Below are 22,337 nucleotides of genomic sequence, written 5' to 3'. Positions count from 1 at the left end.
TTTTGGCCAGGGCTGGTTTTGAACTTGCCACCTCTGACATATGGGGCCGGTGCCCTACTCCTTTGAGCCACAGGCGCCGCCCGGGAATATACATTCTTAAATTACTATGGCCATTACATATTTCAAAAATTAAAAATGGTCACATAATTTGCCATTATTTTTTAGTCATAATTAATATGGTCAGTATGCTACATTTCATGTTTTCTAAGTTAAATATTACTTATTTCTTATTTTCGTATTTTAAACACAAAGGACATAAAGATTTTAGCCTTTATGTAATGTTAGAAACAAAAATGGTTTCTATTTCTAGAAGCTGGCATAAAACATTGTCTTACTTTTTGGATAACCATGTTTGTGTCACTTTTCAGACTTGAGAAAGAACAGTTACTTGCAGAAGAAGAAGATGATGATTTAAAAGAAGTAACTGATTTGAGGAAAATTGCCGCTCAGTTATTGCAGCAAGAGCAGAAGAACAGGTATTCTTTTCAGTAATGAGATTTGAACAGGCAAATGCTATAATCATTAAATCTGATTATTTAAAAATTATCAAATAAAGTTTATGAAGTTTTGAGTGATGGTAGGGCCCTCTTAAGATCTATTTTAAGAGACTAACTGGCTTGGTGCCTGTGGCTCAAGCAGCTAAGGCGCCAGCCACATACACCTAAGGTGGCAGGTCCAAATCCAGCCTGGGCCCACCAAATAACAGTGATGGCTGCAACCAAAGAATAGCCAGGCATTGTGGCGGATGCCTGTCGTCCCAGCTACTTGGGAGGTAGAGGCATGAGACTCACTTGAGCCCTGGAGTTGGAGGTTGCTGTGAGCTGTGATGCCACGATACTCTACCCAGGGGGATAGCTTGAGGCTCTGTCTAAAAAAAAAAAAGAGAGAGGCTAACTACAGATTAAATATCCCTAATCCAAAAACCTGAAATCTGAAACACTTCTGATCCCAAGTATTTCAAATAAGAGATATTCGACCTATATTAAAAGACACTAGGAAATATGACCGAGATGTAAAATTACATTTACAACTAATAGAATACATTCATATATTAGTATGTAGTCAGTATATTTAATATTGCTTAGGTCTTTCGTATTTATTTCTGTGTGTTAAATCATAACTTATTTTTTCTTTGATATTCATTGTAGTAGCATTATTTATATTGTAAGCATTTTTTCCAGGTACGTGTCATATGTATATAGTGTACTTTTTCTTAAGTCACATTCTGAATTACTTGGGATATGTATAACTCCTTTGAATTGAGTTGAAGTATATAATGGCTAAGTAAATCAGTGTGATGATTTGAGGGTCAGATTCACTTTGGTCTGTTTCTTGGTCAATGACCGTTTCTGCCCCTGGTCAGGCTATCTCCAAATTCAAGTCTTTGGCAATGAGAAGGACTCTATGAATGAACATGAAATCAAGGCAAGGCCTTTTTTTTTTTTTTGAAACAGAGCCTCAAGCTGTCCCCGTGGGTAGGGTGCTGTGGCATCACAGCTCACAGCAACCTCCAACTCCTGGGCTCAAGCGAGTCTCCTGCCTCTGCCTCCCAAGTAGCTGGGACCACAGGCGCCTGCCACAACGCCTGGCTATTTTTTGGTTGCAGCCATCATTGTTGTTTGGTGGGCCCGGGCTGGATTCAAACCCTCCACTTTAGGTGTATGTGGCTGGCACCTTAGCCACTTGAGCCACGGGCGCCAAGCCCAAGGCCATTTTTAATACAGGAAAAATTTCTGTGTGCTGCTGTGGGTCAGCTATTATTGCCATCTTCATGTACTAAAAGTACTGCATTTATAGTTTTGAAATAATGTATATCTAAGTTTTTTAAAGTTTGTTTATTTAGAGAAAGTTAAGAGAATAATTTGGGTACATTTAAGATGGATAAGTAATAAGTATTTTGCTTCACTTCTTCAAAGCAATAAAAATGTTTATGAATAGGATGACTATGTTTTGAGACATTTCAAACTTAAATATACTGGGATTTGTTTAAATAAGCCCTTGAAGATGGGGTGTGGTGGTGGGTCCCTGTAGTCCACTACTCAGGAAGCTGAGATAGGAGGGTTGCTTGAGCCCGGGAATTTGAGGTTACACTGAGCTATGATTAGGCCACTGCACTCCAGCCTGGGTGACAGAGTGAGACCTTATCTCTAAAAAGATATTTTAAAAGTGCTTTGATAAATACTCTTAAAAATATCAAATGACAAATATGTGATTTTTAGGGGCAATCTGGATAAATGACTAATAAGCTAAATAGCCATTTAATATCTTCTTTACATTGCTGCTTCATTTTAAAAAGTCAGGCCAGGGATGGTGGCTCACTACTATAATCTAGCACTTTAGGAGACCAAGTAACATGTCATGGGCCTATATTCCTAGCTACTTTTGGGAGGGATGAGAGAATCACTTGAACCAGGATTTCTTTTTTCTTTTCTTTTTCTTTTTTCTTTCTTTCTTTCTTTTTTTTTTTTTGAGACAGAGCCTCAAGCTGTCCCCCTGGGTAGAGTGCTATGGCTTCACAGCTCACAGCAACCTCCAACTCCTGGGCTCAAGCGAGTCTCCTGCCTCTGCATCCCAAGTAGCTGGGACCACAGGCACTCTCCACAACGCCTAGCTATTTTTTCGGTTGCTGCCATCATTGTTGTTTGGCAGGCCCGGGCTGGATTCAAACCCACCACCTTGGGTGTATGTGGCTGGTGCCTTAGCCACTTGAGCCACAGGCGCCGAGCCTGAACCTAGGATTTCAAGGTTACAGTGAGCTCTTATCACCTCACTGTACTCTGGCCTGGGTAACAGAATGAGACCCTGTCTCTAATAAAAAATAAATTTAAAAAATCATACTGTAAACCAGCACTGTTCTGTATCTCTTCTGTATCTATTGTAGCCTTATTCCTAGTTGACATTTTTCTTCTATTAGAATTTTCTGTCACCCTTTTCTGTGATGTTTATCTTCTAATATTTTCCTATGATTCATTTTTAATGGCCCTTTTAAATTGCCTACTTATGAGACTGTGTGTTTTTCCCTCTCCAGTATAACCTAAGTGTTGATCACTCCATGTTTTAAAACTTTAAGAGGTTTGATGAAGCAAGCAACCACCTGCTCTGCGGAGCTTACAAAATTAGTTGAGTTTCTATTCCTCTACCTAGCTGATGAAAGAATTGTGTTTATCATTATGGAAAGAGAATATTTATCTTTTAAAGAACCCACAATATCCATTTTTTTCTTGGTGTTATAAATAGCATTTGAATATATAATTTTAAATTTTAACATTGCCATATTTTCTATATCTACTGGTATATCATTTTTTCATCTATCAATGTGACTTATTCTTTTATCTATTCATATAACTTAAAATATTTATCTAGCCTAGATACAATATGGACTGAGTAGTTATTTTTCATAGGTTTAGTTTTTGTGATAGTTTTGTAATCAGTACAAAATAGCATGCAGCACTATGCCTTGTACATAGTAGGTATTCACTAATGTTTTTAGTTAATTGATTGCATAAAAATTAAATTAACAAATTTAGAGCTAATAGAACTCATTAATTTAGATAAAAATTATATATTTTTCCTAAGTAACTTCTGTTATTCTTTAAGATGAATGTAAAAGTAATTTCTGTCTTTTTCTGATTCTCTTCTTGGTCATTCTTTATAGATGTTAGCTCATAAGGATATTAGAACTTTCTAGATTAAATATTAATATTCAGTGATATTAATTTTATACACATACTAATTATGCCTAACTTTAAAAGGCATTGAAATATAATAATCTGGTCAAGAATGAATAGCATATTTTATTTTTTAAATATATCATCTATTTAGAATTCATGTTGGGTCCCTAGTCAATTCTGTTAATGGCTGAACTGGATCTTAGAAATTTTTCATGCTGAATCTAGTGTTCTTTCCATTAAATGATCTTTTTTTTTTTTTTTTTAATTGAGATAGAGTCCCATTTTGTCACCTTAGGTAGAGTTCTCTGGTGTCATAGCTCACAGCAACCTCAAACTCTAGGGCTTAAGCGGTTCTCTTACCTCAGCCTCTCTAGTAGCTGGGACTACAATGCCCAGCTATTTTTTTGTTGTTGTTTTGCAGGCTAGTTCCAACCCACCAGCCCCGGAGCATGTAGCCGTTGCCCTAACCACTGAGCTATGGTGCCCGACCCATTAAATGATCTCTTTTCTTCTAAAAATACGTTGCTATTGCTCATTTAGTTAATTTAACTTTTTTGTTTACTATCACAATACTTAGATTTTTTTTTTTTTTGAGCCATTCAAATTCAAGAGTATTAGGATATATCCTGCAGTGGATTTGATATAATTTGTACTTTCTCTAGTTTTAGATTGTCTTTTTCATTTTGTATTACTGTGCTTTATATCCCAACTTAATTTTTTTTCTCTTTTTGCAGTTTTTTGCCAGGCCTGGGTTTGAACTTGCCACCTCTAGTATATGGGGCTGGTGCCCTACTCCTTTGAGCCACTGGCCCTGCCCATATCCACTTATTAATGAAGGTTCTGAAATGCTATTTAAAATGGCAGACCAGGATTTGTAACATTTCCTTTTAGGTTTTAACTTTATCATTATATTTTTCTTGTTTGTTGTTAGTCTTGATTAAAATAGGGTATCCATAAAGTTCATGAACTTTACAGGGTATCCATAAAGTTCATGAACTTAAATTGCACATGAACTTTATGACCACTCTATATAATTTGTCTGGATTATATACCAGGAAATATAGCCAGTACTCCTATTTTGACTTTAAATTACTTAAATGTTCTTTAGTGACAAGTTGAAGGAAAATGCAGTGTTAGCTCTTGGCTACAAGAAGTCATGTATGTTTAAGTTGAGGTCAGTGATGATTTTCTTACAGCAGTTTTGTCATTTGTTTAGTTAATAGTATTCTTAAAAATATCATTCAGCCAGGTGCTGCAGAGAGCACCTGTACTCCCAGTATCTCAGGAAGCTGAGGCAGCAGGATGTGTCCATAGTCCGAGTCTGAAGTTGCAGTGAGCTATGATGACACCACTGCACTCTGCTCAGGGTATAGGGTCAGACTCTGTCTCAACAAAAATAAATAGCAAAGAAGAAAAATATCATTGATTTTTAGGGAAGTTTATGCTAGTACTTGGTGGATGAAACTATCCTAGGTAAGTAGCAAAAAGAACATTGTACAGAAGTAATAATCAAAATAAGTAGGAAATGAGATCACCAAATAAATCATCAAGTCAGTAACTCAAGGGTTCAAAGTCTGAAGCCTGGTTATTTAGAAAACTGCCCCCTCTTTGTCTAATTGAGATACATAGATTAACCTACTTTGTATTGATAATTTAAAAACCAATTTTTATTCCATTATCAAAATAATGAGTAGGTCTCATGTTAAGTGTTTTTACCACAATAAAATTTAAGAAAAGCATATTTTGTAGTATGTAATAAGATCAAGGAAGGAGCTGAGAATAAATTTATAATATAACATCAGAATATTCTTAATATTAACTTGAGAATAAAATAATGGAAATTCTGTTGAAAGACAATTAAAAATTTTGATCTGGGCTGGGTGCCTGTGGCTCAAGTGGCTAAGGTGCCAGCCACATACACCTGAGCTGGCTGGTTTGAATCCAGCCCAGGCTGCCAAACGATAATGACGGCTGCAACCAAAAAATAGCTGGGCACTGTGGCAGGCGCCTGTAGTCCTAGCTACTTGGGAGGTGGAGGCAGGAGGATCGCTTGAGCCCAGGAGTTGGAGGTTGCTGTGAGCTGTGATGCTAGGGTACTCTACCCAGGGCGACAGCTTGAGGCTCTGTCTCAATAAATAAATAAAAATAAATTCTGATCTGTAAATTACTGAGGCAATTGTTAAAATTTTTGTTGATTTTGTTCATGTGTTCATGTATGTTAGTATTTAAAAAGTGGCTATTGCTCTTTTTCTTATTAATTTTCTTATATGGCTTAATAAACACATGTTTAACTGACTTCTTAAAATTTGGTTATAATTCTAAAGAAGGGATTAAAATATATTTGGGCCTTTGCAATAAATACCGTTAGTTGCCTGATTCCCATTGCAACTTTGTTCCTGTTAATTTACTTTGTATTATTTTCTGTTATGTTTTTCCTTTTAATAATTATTTTATTTCCTTTTAGGTATGTCCTGAAAAGATGTGCTTCTTAGTAGTATTGATATAGCTAAATAACAAAGTAATTATGAAAGTCTATAATTAAAGTATAATTAGGGATCATGGAAAACAAAATCAGATTTTGAGTTTATTGTTTTGGTTTAGAATTATAGAAATTATGTATATTACCTATGTTGTGTGATTCCCCCCCCCATTATAGGAATATTTGAATTCGAGGAGCATAATAGCATAATATTAGTCTCTAGCTTGTTAATAGCTGGCAGTTCTCTGAATCCTTGAAATCTGTCCTTTCTTTCTTTTCTTCTTCTTTTACTCATGATTTCCCTGTCCTCTCCAAAACCATCTTGTCTGATCTCTTGGTTTGGGTGATAATACAGAAATGTGAATACAAATGGTGGCCTTTAAGTTATAGAACATTATACAGTGACAAACTATTCTAGAAGACCGGAGAAGCAGGATATGCATCAAGATATTTAGAGTTTATGGAAGCCTTAAGGATTAAAGGGCCAGATTGATGAAGCCAAATTGTATAGTTTCTAATAGATGGTTTTTTTTTTTTTTAACATTGTAAAGTTTTATTTTATTTTATTTTTTGCAGTTTTTGGCTGGGGCTGGGTTTGAACCCACCACCTCCGGCATATGGGGCCAGCGCCTTACTCCTTTGAGCCATAGCGCCCCCCCCCCTTTTTTTGAGACAGAGTCTCACTATGTCAACCTCAGTAGAGTGCTGTGGCACACTACACCTCACAGCATCAAACTCTTGGGCTTATGGGATTCTCTTGCCTCAGTCTTTGGAGTAGCTGGGACTACAGGCACTTGCCACAATGCCTGGCTATTTTTTTGTTGCAGTTGTCATTGTTGTTTTAGCTGGCCAGGGCTGGGTTTAACCCACCAGCCTGGGTGTATATGGCTGGCGCCCTATCCACTAAGCAATAGGTGCTGCCTAGATGTTTATTTTGAGTATCACAGAGTAAAACATAAAATATCAATTAATGCATGTAGCAGATTTTTTCATAGATAAATTCTCAAATACATAAAATATATTTTACAGGTGAGTGGCTCTCAATTTTTTTTTCTTTCTGCTCCAATATGATTCATACATGTTAGTAATCACAACACTAATGAATGTTATGTAGGGAGGAATCAGAATTTATCATAATGAAGGGCATTGTATTTTGAATCCCCTCCTCCTGCAATTATTCTGATTATTTCCCTCAGGAAAGTACTTACTGGCTTGTCTCCTTTAAAGAAAAAAACACCCTTTTAAAATGTGTTTTTTTCTAATAGTGGAATATATATCATTACCTTAATTCTTCTGCATTTGAAGATTTAAGGCAATTTTAGTGTATGTCAATACAAAGAAGAATAAAGGTGCCCTTTTTGCATATGATATTTTTCTTTCATACCTCACTATCACTGCTTCCTAGTGAGGTTCTAGTAGATCCTAGCTAGTCAGGAAACTGGGGTAATGGAAATTGGTTTCTTTATACTAACCATATTTCTGTAATTACTAACTTACATTTAGTATATTTTGTTTTCGATTGGTTAATCTGTACCTTTAATTTGAAATTCTTTTCTATATTCTTTTGATAATTGACACCTACAGATTTTATTTTGAATAAAAGGCAGATATTTTACTTCTTATAACACTAAACTTTAAAATTGAAATTTAGGGTACATCCATACATATAATATGAATTCTTAAATATGTAGAGTTATTTTATTAAAGAGGCATAATTAATAATTCATTATTTTTGACTTTGAGATTAATACTTGCAATTATCTAAAATTATGGACAAATAGCTCTTTTATGATGGTTCATCATTATTTTTCTATCTTTTATGTTTTCTTCAAATATAATTTTGTTTTTTTATGATGGTTCATCATTTTACTATCTTATGTTTTCTTCAAATATAATTTTATTTTGTTATTAAAAGTTTAAGAAACTTGTTATTTTTTAAAGAATTTAACTTTAGCGTTGGGTTTGCATTTAGAATTAAGGTCTATTACTTGGCTTTTGACAGAAGAATTATGTATTGATCATGGATAACATCAACCTACCTCCTACATGTATAATTTGCTTTGCTGGGAAAACTAAATTAAGAATAATGGTACCTAAAAAATATTCTATATCTCTTTATCTTTTGTCTCAGTCAAAATTTGGCTATGTATAGGGCAATAATAGCATGGCTAGAAGATAGCCAAACCTTGACAAAGGGTCTATAAAAGAGGATGTGTGGAAGAGTTGATGTTCATTCCTTCATAAACAGTGTACTTACAGGGGGTAGCAACCCTAACTCAGTGGGTAGGGCACTGGCCACATACAATGAGGCTGGTAGGTTCGAACCCAGCCCTGGCCAGCTAAACAACAATGACAACTGTAACAAAGAAACCTGTAGTCCCAGCTGCTTGGGAGGCTGAGGCAAGAGAATTGCTTAAGCCTGAGAGTTTGAGGTTGCTGTGAGCTGTGATGCTACACTCAACGCAGGGCTATAGCTTTTGAGACTCTGTCTCAAAAAAGCAAATAGTGCATTTACAGGGGTCTGATGTGAATAATATTTAAATATTGTTTTCTAGCACAGATCATCATGGACCACATGCAGTTTATTTTAGAGATATTTTATATCATGTGTATACAATATTATCTTTGATATATTTTGGAATTAATGTGTTGGTTTACTTCTAGGATTCTTAATCATTCAACTTCTGTTATGAGAAACAAGCCGAAACAAACTGTGGAATGCAAAAAAAGGTATCAAAGTCTCTTAGGTTTTACATGTAAGATTTTATAACGAGATTTGATCATCTGTTAGTGGTATTTTCATATATAGGCTTTGATTGAATAAATGTTATAGATTTAATATAACTGCATAATTTAAAGAGGAAATGTGTTAAAACGTGAGTTAAACTTACTTTTGGTATAAACAAAATAAAAAGGCTGATCTCTTTTTATGGTTATATATACATTTTATCTTGATAATAGAATCATTCATTTATTTATTCATTCAGCAAATACTTATTGCATTATTGTTACTGCCAGAAATAATGTAATGTGCTTTTTTATCATTCATTGTGTGTATTATCTGTGTTATATACATTTTGATTTCTTTTCAATTGAGTGTTACTGAATTCTTCTATAGGAAGAATAAGTCCACAATATGGATTCCAGAAAACTATAAGGCTTTGAAAGTTTCTGTATATTCTTTGGTGGTATGAATTTATGTTAGACTCTATTCCTGAGTCAGTCCTATGTATGTGAAGAGGTCAAAGGCTAGGAGGAAGTATACCAGTACAGAGAATGAACATTTGTCATGTCGAATGCATGTTATATGTGTACTGTTCTTAATGCTTTAAATGTATTATCTCATTTAATCCTCACAATAACTGTTGTTATCCTCATTTTACAAATGAGAAAACCAAGGCTCAAAATTTTTCAAAACTTGCTAAGGGTTACGTATTTAGTAAGTCACAGAATCAGGATTCAAAAACAGGTTGTCTGATTCTAGAATCCTGTGTTTTAACATATGGTAGCAAGAACACTCAGCTTTTTACAGATCCACACAGCCCACTGGATGTCTTTTCCTAGATATCTCAGTCCAAACTGAACATATTTTTCCTCAAACCCATTTCTTTTATATAGTCTGCCCTAGTGAATGTGCCACTATTTATGTTATCATCCATGCCAGCAACTTTGGAATTATAGAAACTCCTTTATCTTACACACTTGTCCCATTTCAACCAATCACAGAAAATTATAGCTTGTTAATGTTACTTGGATCTATCCCAGCCAATTGCACTGGTTCAGGCTTTTTCACCTGGATTACTGTAACAGTCTCAAATATATCTCCTTTCTTCAGTTTTGTCTGATAGGGTCGAATGTACTGACCCGTCCAGGTAGAACTGACCCGCCCAGGAAGGATCAACTGCCTCTCCCACCCAGGAAATAATGAATGCTCCAATCCCTGCACCCCTGACCCTTTAAATCCCCATCCATCATAGCCATGTGTGGAATTCTTTCCTGGTCAGGGATTTCACCCCACCTGCAACCAGGTGGAATAAAGACCACATTGCCCATACAGAATGCAAGACTCCGTTTTCCTTTCATTTTGCGCCTCAGAGTAATTTTTCATCTTTGGGTCTTTAACCTCTCATAGTGCCGCGACTCAGATAGGGAGAAGCCCCCATGGGGGACTGAAACATACCCCATCAGACCCAACCAAAGGGACCCTTGTTCCGATGAGATGAAGGGAAAGGGGATACCCTCTGACCTTGCCTAAAATTCATTAATTAAACGATGAGGTGAACCTTTGTCTAGAATTCCTTCTCTGAACTTTTAAAACTTCCTTTCTCTCTCCTTCCATCTTTGAGCTTTTAAGCCTTCATATAGACTCTTGTCACCTTTTAAAACTTCCTTTCCCTCTTCCCATTTTAGGCCAAAAATTCTGGTAATCTGTGTCTCTTCCAGTAATGGATTAACCTTGGCAAGTTAGGCTTGCCCATCCAATGCTCTGTGGGGCTGGGCCACTCTTGGAGGTCTGTGTCTTTTGGGGTCATGGGCTAACTTCCACAAGCCAGGCTTGCCTGTTTGGTGTCCTACTTTGGGCCTAGATTCTTCTTGGCTGGTTAAGGTCACACACACAGGCCAGGCACTCTTTGACCAAGGTCATACATGGAGACCGTATTCTCCCTGACCCCAGCCTCAGCAAGCTAGGCTCTCTGGTCCAGTGCCCTCCTGTGGGCTGGACCACTCCCAGTGATCCTTATCTCTTCTGCTCTTAGAAGCCTTGCCCATCCACTGCCCTCCTGGGGGTCTGGATCATTTTTTTCAGCTGACGGCCACACCAGAGGCCAACTCCTCTCTGGCTGCAGCCTTGGCCATTTCATCCCTCTTTTTCCCCCTCAAAAGTTATCTTTACAGCTTTGCTTTAATTTCATTTTTTACTACCTCCAGTTTTTGATATGGGCACCACTCACTCATGGATTCCCCCTTCTTCACTTCTAAGCTATCTTTTAGCTCACCTCAAGCCTATTACGGCTCTATCCTGACCTCAAACCTAAACACGTCATCTTTTTCTGTAATATTATTTGGCCTATGTACAATCTGGATAAATGGCTCACGGTTAGGCATTTCTCATACTCTGAAGCATTCCTTCTTTGTGTTTGTCTTGTGAACCCTTTCAGATTCTCCTGGCGTGGGTAAAACCGGCTTTCCCTGGTCCATCTGGGGAAAACATCGCCATTGTCTTCTTTTGACCTGATGGACTAACCTCCCCATTCTTCCCCATCCACAGCCTCTCCTCCCTCAACTTCATTCCTACCCTCAGATTTTCTACCTTTATATTTCCTACCAGCGGAATTCCACCCCATCTTCCTCTCTCTCCACTGCCTTCCACCCACCATCATAGGTGGTAGAAAAAAAATGGTGGAACTGGGAGAGAAAAGAAACATGATAGAACTCCAAAAATTCCTATAGAACTCCAAAAATTCCACAAGGGCCCTCAGACCCCTCGGCTAGGTCTCTTTGATCTGGCCTTCAAGGTGCTGCAGAGCCTCTCAGAACTCTTGATTGGCTTCTGCCACAAAACCTAGCTACTTCTTGAAACTCCTCAGGGCACTCAGAAAGAACAAAATCTCCCCTGGGGGACCTTGTTTTAAGTGCAGCAAACCAGGCTTTTGAGCAGAGCAGTGCCCAAATCCAAACCCACCCCCCAAACCATGTCCAGCCTGGAAAGGTCCTCAATGGAAGTCTGACTGCCCAGATCTTTCTGAAGATCAGGTTTCATAGTCACTCCCAAGACCTAGTGAACATTCCTGACCTGAGCCTAGCTGCAAAAGACTGACGATCCCTGGAAAATCAGGATGCCCCCCGGATGCTGTCCTGGAAAACTAAACTCTGGGTATTTTTGCTAGTGGAAGGTAAGCCAATCAATCTCTCTTCTCTCTTCTAATAAACATGGGAGGAACTTTTTCCACACTGCCACCTTTAAAGGCCCTCTAAAACAAACAGATCTTGGTGGTGGGAATTAATGATAATTTACTGCACCCTCAGGTTGCTCCATCCTTGTGGTGCTAGAATCATGGCCTCCTTGGTTATTTCCTATGATAGGGCCACTAATTATAATTTTTCTCATTCTCAGTTGTGGACCAGTAATTCTCCGCCTCATCTCCCGATTTATTAACCAGTCACTCGAAAACAACTGCTCATATCCTCGCCCTACGTGGATACCAATCAGTCCAGATTGAAGACGCAAGAATGCAAGAATGTTCCTGTAAACGCCACTCCTCCCTTGCATTCTCCCCTGCCCCTGCAGCCCCTCCCACAGTCAAAGAGACACCACGCCCATCACCCTGCCTCTTTATAATAGACTAAAAAGACCAGGATGGTGGGCAGTGCCTGTGACTCAAGGAGGAGGGCGCCAGCCCCATATAACAGAAGTGGTGGGTTCAAACCCTGCCCTGGTCAAAAACTGCAAACAAACAAAAAAAAAGACCGAGATGATAGGATCGAATGTACTGACCCGCCCAGGTAGAACTGACACCTGTGAAGGATCAACTGCATGTCCCACCCAGGAAATAATGCGCCAATCTCTGCCACACCCTCACCCCTTAAATCCCCATTCGCCATAGCCCATGGGTGGAATTCTTTTCCCGTCGGAGATTTCATCATATCTGCACCCAGGTGGAATAAAGACCACGTTGCCCACACAGAACAGAGACTCCGTTTTACTTTTGTTTTGCGCCTCGGAATAATCTTCGGGTCTTTAACCTCTCATTGTCTAGCTTTAAATCTATCTTCTGCACTGTGAAAGACGGATGCTTCTAAAACACAAGTCTTTCTGTTTGACTCCCACTTATTATTTACTAGTAACTCTTTATGACTTTTAGCATGAGTCTTAAAATGTTTAGCTTAGCCTATAAGGTTGAAGTCCAGTGGGTTTCTGCCTCCCTCGAGAGCTTCATCTTGTGTACTTCCTGCTGTCACCCTTTGCCTTTAGGAATAAGACTCCTCTCTGTATTCCAGCATGATTTCACATTTCTGTGTTCTATGTTCTGGTGTCACTAGAATTTCTTACTGGAGTAATTCCTTGTTCTCAGGGATTCGAAGAATAGACCACAGATCAGTGGTAAGATAGGATTTATTAGAAAGGAATACAGGAGTAAAAAGCACCAGCACTTCTGGCAGAAGGAAAGATCCAAGTGGGAAGTCTCCACATGGGTCATTTGTCTAGAGGTATATGGTCTTGAGAATTACATTTGGCCAGGGCTTGGTAGCTGGGAGACACCTTTTCGATGTGAATGAGTTATGTTAACAAGTGAATGAATGCAGTACCTCTAGCTGGGAGTGGAAATGGCAGGGCATTCCCTTCATGAAATTGTCCAGGTCTAGGAAATGAGGTCCCCTTGTCTAGCCTTGAATGGGGAACCCTGTATTACTGGTCTCTGTTAGGATTGACCTTTCTTCTTCCTTTGTTCACTTAGTCTTGCAGAATTGATTTAAAGGGTGAGTTTTTTTTTTTTTTTCTTTTAGAGATAGGGTATCAATCTTCCTCACACTGTTCTCAAACTCCTGAGCTCAGGTGATCCTCCTACCTTCCTGGGCTTCCCAGGGTGCTAGGATTACAGTGTGAGCCACTGCACTGGGATAAGATTATTTTTCATACTCAAGTCTAGGAGTATTCATCTGTCTTGAATTTTAATTGAATTTAACCCACTCTCTCTGTTTTTGAATGTTTGTGCTATCTTGCATTTTTGCTTTCCTTAAAAGTTTCTGTTATTTACTTTCTCTCTCAGTTCTTTTCATTTCCGCCTTAAGCACCCCTCCCCCCAAGTCCCTAACATTCACTTGAGAAGACCATAATTGCCCCAAACTCAAAACCATCATATCCAATCTTGGCCTTTCCTTCATACTACCATTGCTTTTCTCATTTTCCACACAATCACGTAATTTCTTCTTTAAAAACAAAAGAAAGGCTTGGCGCATATAGCTCAGCAGCTAGGGCGCCAGCCACATACACTGGAATTGGCAGGTTCGAATCCAGACCAGGCCTGCCAAACGATGACAACTGCAACCAAAAAATGGCCGGGCATTGTGGTGGGCACCTGTAGTCCCAGCTGCTTGAGAGGCTGAGGCAGGAGAATCCCTTGTGAGGTTGCTGTGAGCTGTGGCTCCATAGCTCTCTGCCGAGGGCGACATGGTGAGACTCTTGTCTCAAGGGGAAAAAAAATTAAAAAAATAAAATTAATTTTTTCTCTGGTTATAAGAATAATTTTTTCTCTGGTTTATTGTTGAACACTGGAAAATTTAACAAATATGAAGAAAAATAAATACCACACATTATCTTACTCCTTAATGATGAGAAGTCATTTTATTTTTCCTTTTAGGCTTTTTTCTGTATATATGCATGAGTGTTTGCACCACAGAGCTGTATACCCTGTTGCACACTCCACACTGCTGCTTAGTTGTATGATAGGCATGGCAACTTGGCTTTCTAAAACTATACTCTTTTTATTTGAGACAGAGTCTCACTATGTTGCCCTTGCTTTATTTTTCTTTATAGAACTTAGACTTTCTGACATTCTGAATATATACATCTATATGTTTTTCTTTTTCAGAGGTAGAGTCTATCTCTATTGCCCAGGCTGGAGTACATTGGTATGATCACAGCTCACTGTAACCTCAAGAAATCCTCCTGCCTTAGCTTCCTGAGTAGCTGGGACAATAGGCAAGCACCACCACCTTTGGTTACTTCAAAAAAAGTTTTTGTAGAAATGGGGTCTTGCTTTGTTGCCCAGGCTAGTCTCAATCTCCCAGCCTTAGATAACAGGCATGAACTAATGCACATGGTCTTTTTTTTTTTTTTTATCAGAACCTGAGCATACCCTAGGCTTACTACAATGCAAATTTCATAAGACCAGGGACTTTATTTTGTATTCTGCAGTATCCCTCCACTTAGTACAATGTGTGGCCCTTATAGTTAGGTGCTTAATAAATATTTGTTGAGTGAGTGAGTTAGGAGAATAGTTTGAAATTATGAATGGTAGGAACTGTGTTGCAAGCTGGGAGAATGTATATATATATTGTGTGTGTGTGTGTGTGTGTGTGTGTGTGTGTGTGTGTGTGTATTTTTTCCAGTTTTTGGCCAGGGCCAGGTTTGAACCTGCCACCTCCAGTATATGGGGCTGGCACCCTACTCCTTTGAGCCATAGGCGCTGCCCTTGTGTTTATATTTTTAAAAAAGGGCTTTGAATATACAAATCCACAACTAATAGGAATGATTACCTGTTGGTGGTATTAAGCAAAGCGTACACTTATAGTAGAGGCCTGGAAAAATTCTGGGTACTTAGTTTTTAGGTGAATGGCCAATCTCCCTGAAATGCCTGGACAGCTTTGGATCGGTAGTTATCTCTATAGGCTACTGTCTAAGATTCCTAGCTACTTCTAGCAATCAGCATGATCCCTGGGACATTACAGACATGAAGAAAGTTGTGGTAAACTATTGAGAAATTGACTGACAAGATAGCAGGGTAGAGTTGAAAGACCATGAGCCTTGAAGTCAGAGCCAAGAGTTTATTTGGGTCAGAGTCCCACTTTTAGTACTTAGTAGCTATGAGGCTTTGTATAAGTTTTAAAATAAGCACTGATTTGGTGTCCACCCTTTTGTCTTCTCTCAGCGACATTGGAAGAAGAGTGGTTTTGAGCCACACATTAAATACACAAATACCAACAAAAGTTGATAAGCCCCCCCCCCCAAAAAAAAAGTAAAAAGGTTTGTGGATAATTTTCGTGATGTCTACCACCACAGATAAACAAAGTCCTCACATAATCTTCATGCAGTCCACAGGCCATAGTTTGGACATCCCTACCTGACACCTACCTAAATGCTTAGAAAATGTTAGTTCTCTGATTCTTTCTATATTTGCCTTTTTCCTGTGGAGAAGTCGATTATAATGCATAATTGTTAAGAGGTCAATTTCGTAGAACCAAACTGTCTGAGTTTGGGTCCTGGATCTGTGTCTTGGGGGAAGTGCTTTAGCTTCATCTAAGTTGATTTATGCTATCTGTAAAACTTGAATAATAACAATACCCCATGGTTACTGTGAGGATGAAATGGGTTAATATATGTAAATTTCTTACAACAGTGATTAGCACATAGAAATCATCACGTTATAAGTTTTTGAACTGTTACTACTATTATGAGTTTCCTTATTTTTCCTCTTTCTCATACCTTTTCTCAGCCCCCTTATAATTCTCATCTCCTTTTTTCAAAAAGGAAATAGGTTTGTGGGTATTTTTTCCTGATTTTAAGATGTATTATGAGGCCTTAAGTTTTTGACTAACTACATTAAATACAAGAAGATAATTTAAATTCTTTGATATTTTCTTTTTGGCATGAGTGAGTACATCCCACCTCCATTACTACTATAGAAAAATTTACACTTTCTTTTAACAAAATTAAGATCATACTAAGTACATTGTTAGTAATCTGCAGTTTTTATTTATTATATTGTGATGATTTTTCATACCTACCAAATCTAAATATATGTTGTAACGAACTTTACGTATTCTATGTGTTTGTGTTATTTTCTTATATGCTTAAAGGCATGTTATTGGTGACTTAAAGCATGAATGCACATTTAAAGCTTTTAATATACTGTTTTTCCAGAAGTTTTTATCTGTTTGCATTCCCCTAAGTAAAACATGGATATCTTTACTTCTATGCTTGTTAACACTTTGTTATCAGTTTATCTAATCTTTACCAACCTAATAAGTTATATCAGATTATTTCATTTTGCGTTTCATGGATCAAAATAGTGATATTGAACAATATTTTAAGTATTTATTGCTCATTTATATTGCTGCTTTTGTAATTTGGTTGTTTGTTTTGCTTGTTTGTATCTCTTGTAGTCAGAAGTACTTTGTATGAATTGGATGGTTGAAACTGAGCTTTATATGGCCCAGAAGATGGTCTAGTGTGATAAAAATCTTACAGGAACTTGAAAAAAATATGTATTCTGCAGTTTTTGGTTAGAGTATTATATAAATGTCAACTATTTTAAGTTGATTGATAATCTTCAATACCTTACATTTTTTTGTTTCCTTATTCTATCAGTTAAGAGAAAGTTATCGAAATCTCCAATAATTATAGATTTGTCTTTTATCCTTGTAGTTCTATCATTTTTCCTTCAAATATTCTGAAGCTCTATTATTAGATACATAAATGATTAGTATTACAGTGTCCTCTGGGTGAATTTACACCTTTGTTATTATGAAATAACTATTTTTTGAATTCCTAATATTATTCTTTGGTCTGAAGTAAATTCTTTTGATGTTGATACAGTCACTGCAGTTTTCTTTTGTTTCGTGTTAGCGTGATACGTTTTTTCCCACTTTTTTTTTTTTTTGAGACAGCATCTCACTACATCGCCCTTGGTAGAGTGCTGTGACGTCATAGCTTACTGCAACCTCAAACTCTTGGGCTCAAGCCATTCTATTGCCTCAGCCTCCCATGTAGCTGGGACTACAGGTGCCTGCCACAATGCCCAGCTGTTTTTTATTGTTGTTATTGTTGTAGTTGTCAATGTTGTTTAGCTGGCCCGGGCCGGGTTCAAACCCACCAGCCTCAGTGTTTGTGGCTGGCACCCTAGCCGCTGAGCTACAGGCACTGAGCCTTTCCCCTCATCTTTTGATTTTTAACTTTTTTGTGTTCTTTAAAGAAAGTACATGTCTTGTAGTTAGCATATGGCCATATCTTCCTTTCCATTTAATCTGACAATCTTCCATTTAATTTCTGTGTTAAAAATCATTTATATTTTGTAATTAACTAGATTTTGAATTTAAATCTACAACTTTGCTGTAATGTACATATGTTTTCTTTCTATCCTATCTTTTTTTAAATCCATTTTTCTTCTTTTTCTGACATCTTTTGAATTATATATTGAAATTCCTGTTTATACCTCTTTTGTGGGCTTATTAGTTACAATGTTTTGTTATGTTAGTGGTTGTGTTAGGGGTTAAAGTATAATATTTAGCTTATCACAATCTATTTTCAAGTACAATTATGCCATTTCATGTATTATATAAAAATCTTCTAACAGTGTACTTACATTTCTTTCCTCCTTGCCTATGGTATTTTCATTCATTTTACTACTATATATGTTACATAGCCCACAGCATATTGTTCTTATTTTACTTTAAAGTTATTTCTTAAAGACATTTAAATAATCAGGGTAATGACTTTTATGTGTTTACCCCCTTAGTTACCATCTCCAGTGCCATTATTGTTTTGTGTAGATCCATATTTCCACATATATCATTTTTCTTCTACTTAAAACTGAGACTCTAACATTACTTTTATTACTAGTCTAGTTTTGTTAAATGCGTTTAGCTTTTGTGTGTCTCAAAAATCTTTAATTTCAGCTCGGCACCTGTGGCTCAAGTGGCTAAGGCACCAGCCACATACACCTAAGGTGGCAGGTTCGAATCCAGCCCGGACCCGCCAAACAACAATGATGGCTGCAACCAGAAAGAAAAAAGAATAGCCAGGTGTTGTGGTGGGCATCTGTAGTCCCAGCTACTTGGGAGGTGGAGGCAGGAGAATTGCTTGCGCCCAGGAGTTGGAGGTTGCTGTGAGCTGTGATGGCACAGCACTCTACCCAGGGGGACAGCTTGAGGCTCTGTCTCAAAAAAAAAAGAATCTTTAATTTCACCTTCATTTTTGAAGGCTATTTTTGCTCGCACAAAATTCTAGGTTGACACTTTAGTTTTCTTTCAGTATTTTTTTTATTAAATCATAACTGTGTACATTGATGCATTTGCATTTATGGGGTTCAGTGAACTGATTTCATACACAATGTGAAATGCTTACATTGAACTGATTAAAACATCCATCACCTCGCTTACTTACTTATTGTAGTAAGACAACTATACTCATTTCTTAATAGTTTTGAAATGTACCATTATATCATGCACATTAGGTGAGGTCTCCCCAAATGTCCTCCCATCTCTCTTCTCTGCCCTTCTACTTTCTGGAGTATGGTTATGTTTTACCATTTGTATGCATGTTTAGGTGATTACATATTGATTTCTTAGTAGTATTGAGTACACTGAATACTTCTTCTTCCATTCTTGAGATACTTTACTAAAAAGAATATGTTCCAGCTCCATCCAGGTAGACAGAAAATATTTGAAGTCTCCATCTTTTTATGGCTGCATAGTATTTCATGGTGTACACATACCACAATTTGTTAATCCATTCATGAGTCGATGAGCACTTGGGCTGTTTCCACATCATGGCAATAATGAATTGGGCTGCAGTAAAAATCCTGGTGCAAATGTCTTTGTTGCAAAATAATTTTTGATCATCTGGGTATCTACCTAGTAGAGGAATTGCGCATCTACTTTTAGTTCCTTGAGTATTCTCCAAACTTCTTTTCAAAAAGGTTATTTTAGCTTGCATTCCCACCAGTAGTGTAGAAGTGTTCCCTTCTCTCCACATCCATGCCAACATCTATAGTTTTGGGATTTTGTGATGTGGGCTAATTGTACCGTATTTAGATGATATCTCAAAGTGGTTTTAATTTTCATTTCTCTGATGATTAAAGATGAAGAGCATTTTCTTATATTTTGTATGCCATGCACCTGTCTTCAAAAGAAAAGTTTCTGTTCAAGTCTCTTGTCCACATAGAAATGGGTTATTTGTTTTTTTTTTTGTTTTGTTTTGTTTTTTTGCAGTTTTTGGCCAGGGCTGGGTTTGAACCCACCACCTCTGGCATATGGGGCCGGCGCCCTACCCCTTTGAGCCACAGGCACCGCCCGGGGTTATTTGTTTTTTACTCATTGATTAGTTTGAGTTCTCTGTATATTCTATTTATCAGACCTTTGCTGGAAGCATAGCCTGCAAAAATCTTCTCCCATTCTGAAGGTTGTCTATTTGCTTTACTTACTGTGCTCTTGGCTGTGCAAAAGCTTTTTAGTTTGATCAGATCCCAGTAATGTATTTTTGGTGTTGCTTCAATTGTCTGGGGGGGGTCCTCCTTATAAAATATTCTCCCAGGCATATTTCTTCAAGTTTTTCCCTATACTCTCTTCTAGTATTTTTATAGTTTTATGTCTTAACTTTAAATCTTTTATCCAATGAGAATCAATTTTTGTTAATGGTGAAAGGTGGGGTTCCAGTTTCAGTCTTCTATAGGTCACCAGCCAGTTCACACAGCACCATTTGTTAAATAGGGAGTCTTTCTCCCACTGAATGTTTTTGATAGGCTTGTCAAAGATCAAATGATGATAAGTAGCTGGGTTCATCTCTTGGTTTTCTATTCCGTTCCATAAATTTACCTCTCTGTTTTTGTGCCAGTCCCGTGCTGTTTGATCACTAGAGGTTTATAGTTTAGCCTGAAGTCTGGTAAAGTGATACCTACTGATTTATTCTTATTTCTGAGTAATGTATTGGTTATTCGAAGTTTTTCTGATTCCATGTAAAACAAAGCACGATTTTTTCAAGCTCTTTAAAGTATGGCAGTGGTGCTTTAATAGGGATTGCATTAAATTTGTAGATTGCTGTGGGTAGTATGGACATTTTAACAATGTTGATTCTTCCCAGCCACAAGTGTGGTATGTTTTTCCATTTGTTAACATCTTCAGCTATTTCTTTTCTCAGAGTTTCATAATTCTCTTTGTAGAGATCTTTCATGTCCTTTGTTAGGTAAATTCCCAGATGTTTCATCTTCTTTGGCACTACTGTAAAAGGAATAGAGTCCTTGACTATATTTTCTGCTTGACTATTGTTGGCATACATAAAAGCTACTGATTTGTAAGTATTGATTTTGTATCCTGAGACACTGCTGTATTTCTTGATCACTTCTAAGAGTTTTGTAGTTGAGTACCTGGGATTTTCCAGGTATAGGATCATAACTTCTACTAAGAGTGAGAGTTTTTCCTCCTCTGACCCTTGATCTCCTCCTCTTGCCTGATTGCAATGGCTGAGACTTCCATTACTATGTTGAATAGTAGTGGAGACAATGGGCATCCTTGCCTCATTCCTGATCTGAATGGAAATGTTTTCAGTTTTACTCCATTCAATATGGTATTGGCTGTGGGTTTGTTGTAGATGGCCACTATTAGTTTAAGAATGTCCCGTCTATGTCTATTTTCTTAAGTGTTCTGATCATGAAAGGATGCTGGATGTTATCAAAAGCTTTTTCTGCATCAAATGATAGAATCATATAGTCTTTGTTTTTATTTATGTTATGTATTATATTTATAGATTTATGTATGCTGAACCCTGTAACCCTGGAATAAAACCAACTTGATCATGGTGTATAATTTTTTTGATGTGTTGTTGGATTCTGTTTGCTAAGATCTTATTGAATATTTTCGCGTCAATATTCATTAATGATATTGGTCTATAATTTTGTTTGTTGGATGCTTTCCTGGTTTGGGGATCAGGATGATATTTGCTTCATAGAATGTATTGGGAAGTATTCCTTCTTTTTCTATGCTTAAAGGTTGTATAATATAGGTACTAGTTCCTTTTAGTTTTAGTTGATAGGGTTGATAGAATTCAGATAGAATTCTTTAAAGGGTTGATAGAATTCAGATGTGAAGCTATCTGGTCCTAGACTTTTCTTTTTTGGAGATTTCGAATAGTTGATACTATTTCACAGGTCTATTCAAATTTTCTAATTCTTTCTGGTTGAGTCTAGGAAGGTGGCATGCTTCCAGGTATTGGTCCATTTCCTTCAGATTTTCATAGTTCTGAGAAAAGAGTTTTGTAGTAATTATTGAGAATTTTTTTAATTTCTGAGTTTTCTGTTGTTATTTCTCCTTTATTGTTTCTGATAGACGATATTAGAGATTTTACTTTTCTGTTTCTGGTTAGGTTGGCCAAAGATTTATCAATTTTATTAATCTTTTCAAAAACCTAACTTTTTGTTTCGTTGATCTTCTGAATGATTCTTTTGTTTTCAATTTCGTTTAATTCTGCACTAATTTTGGTTATTTCTTTTCTTTTGCTGGGTTTTGGGTTGGAATCTTCTTCCTTTTCCAATTGCTCAAGATAACCCATTAAGTTGTTGGCTTCCTCTCTTTCTGTTCTCTTGAGGAAGGCTTGCAATGCTATAAATTTCTCTCTTAGGGCTCGGCGCCTGTGGCTCAAGCAGCTAAGACGCCAGCCACATACACCTAAGGTGGTGGGTTCGAAGCCGACCCGG

General features: G+C 37.3%; 1 protein-coding gene across 1 annotated transcript in view; it reads left to right on the top strand.

Annotated features, from left to right (window-relative positions):
- The window catches only part of LRCH2 (leucine rich repeats and calponin homology domain containing 2), a 150,226-nt gene that overhangs the window by 74,357 nt on the left and 53,532 nt on the right, over positions 1-22,337 (top strand). Inside the window, exons 11-12 of the mRNA XM_012812883.1 lie at positions 369-476; positions 8,815-8,880. Coding sequence (XP_012668337.1) covers positions 369-476; positions 8,815-8,880 — 174 coding nt within the window. The remainder of the gene's footprint in view (positions 1-368; positions 477-8,814; positions 8,881-22,337) is intronic.

The sequence above is a fragment of the Otolemur garnettii genome, unplaced genomic scaffold (genome assembly GCF_000181295.1).
Source record: "Otolemur garnettii isolate 467f Iridium unplaced genomic scaffold, OtoGar3 scaffold00230, whole genome shotgun sequence".
In the NCBI taxonomy this organism is placed as follows: Eukaryota; Metazoa; Chordata; class Mammalia; order Primates; family Galagidae; genus Otolemur; species Otolemur garnettii.
Note: the sequence above shows the minus strand (reverse complement) of the source record. Positions and strands in the feature narration are given on the sequence as shown.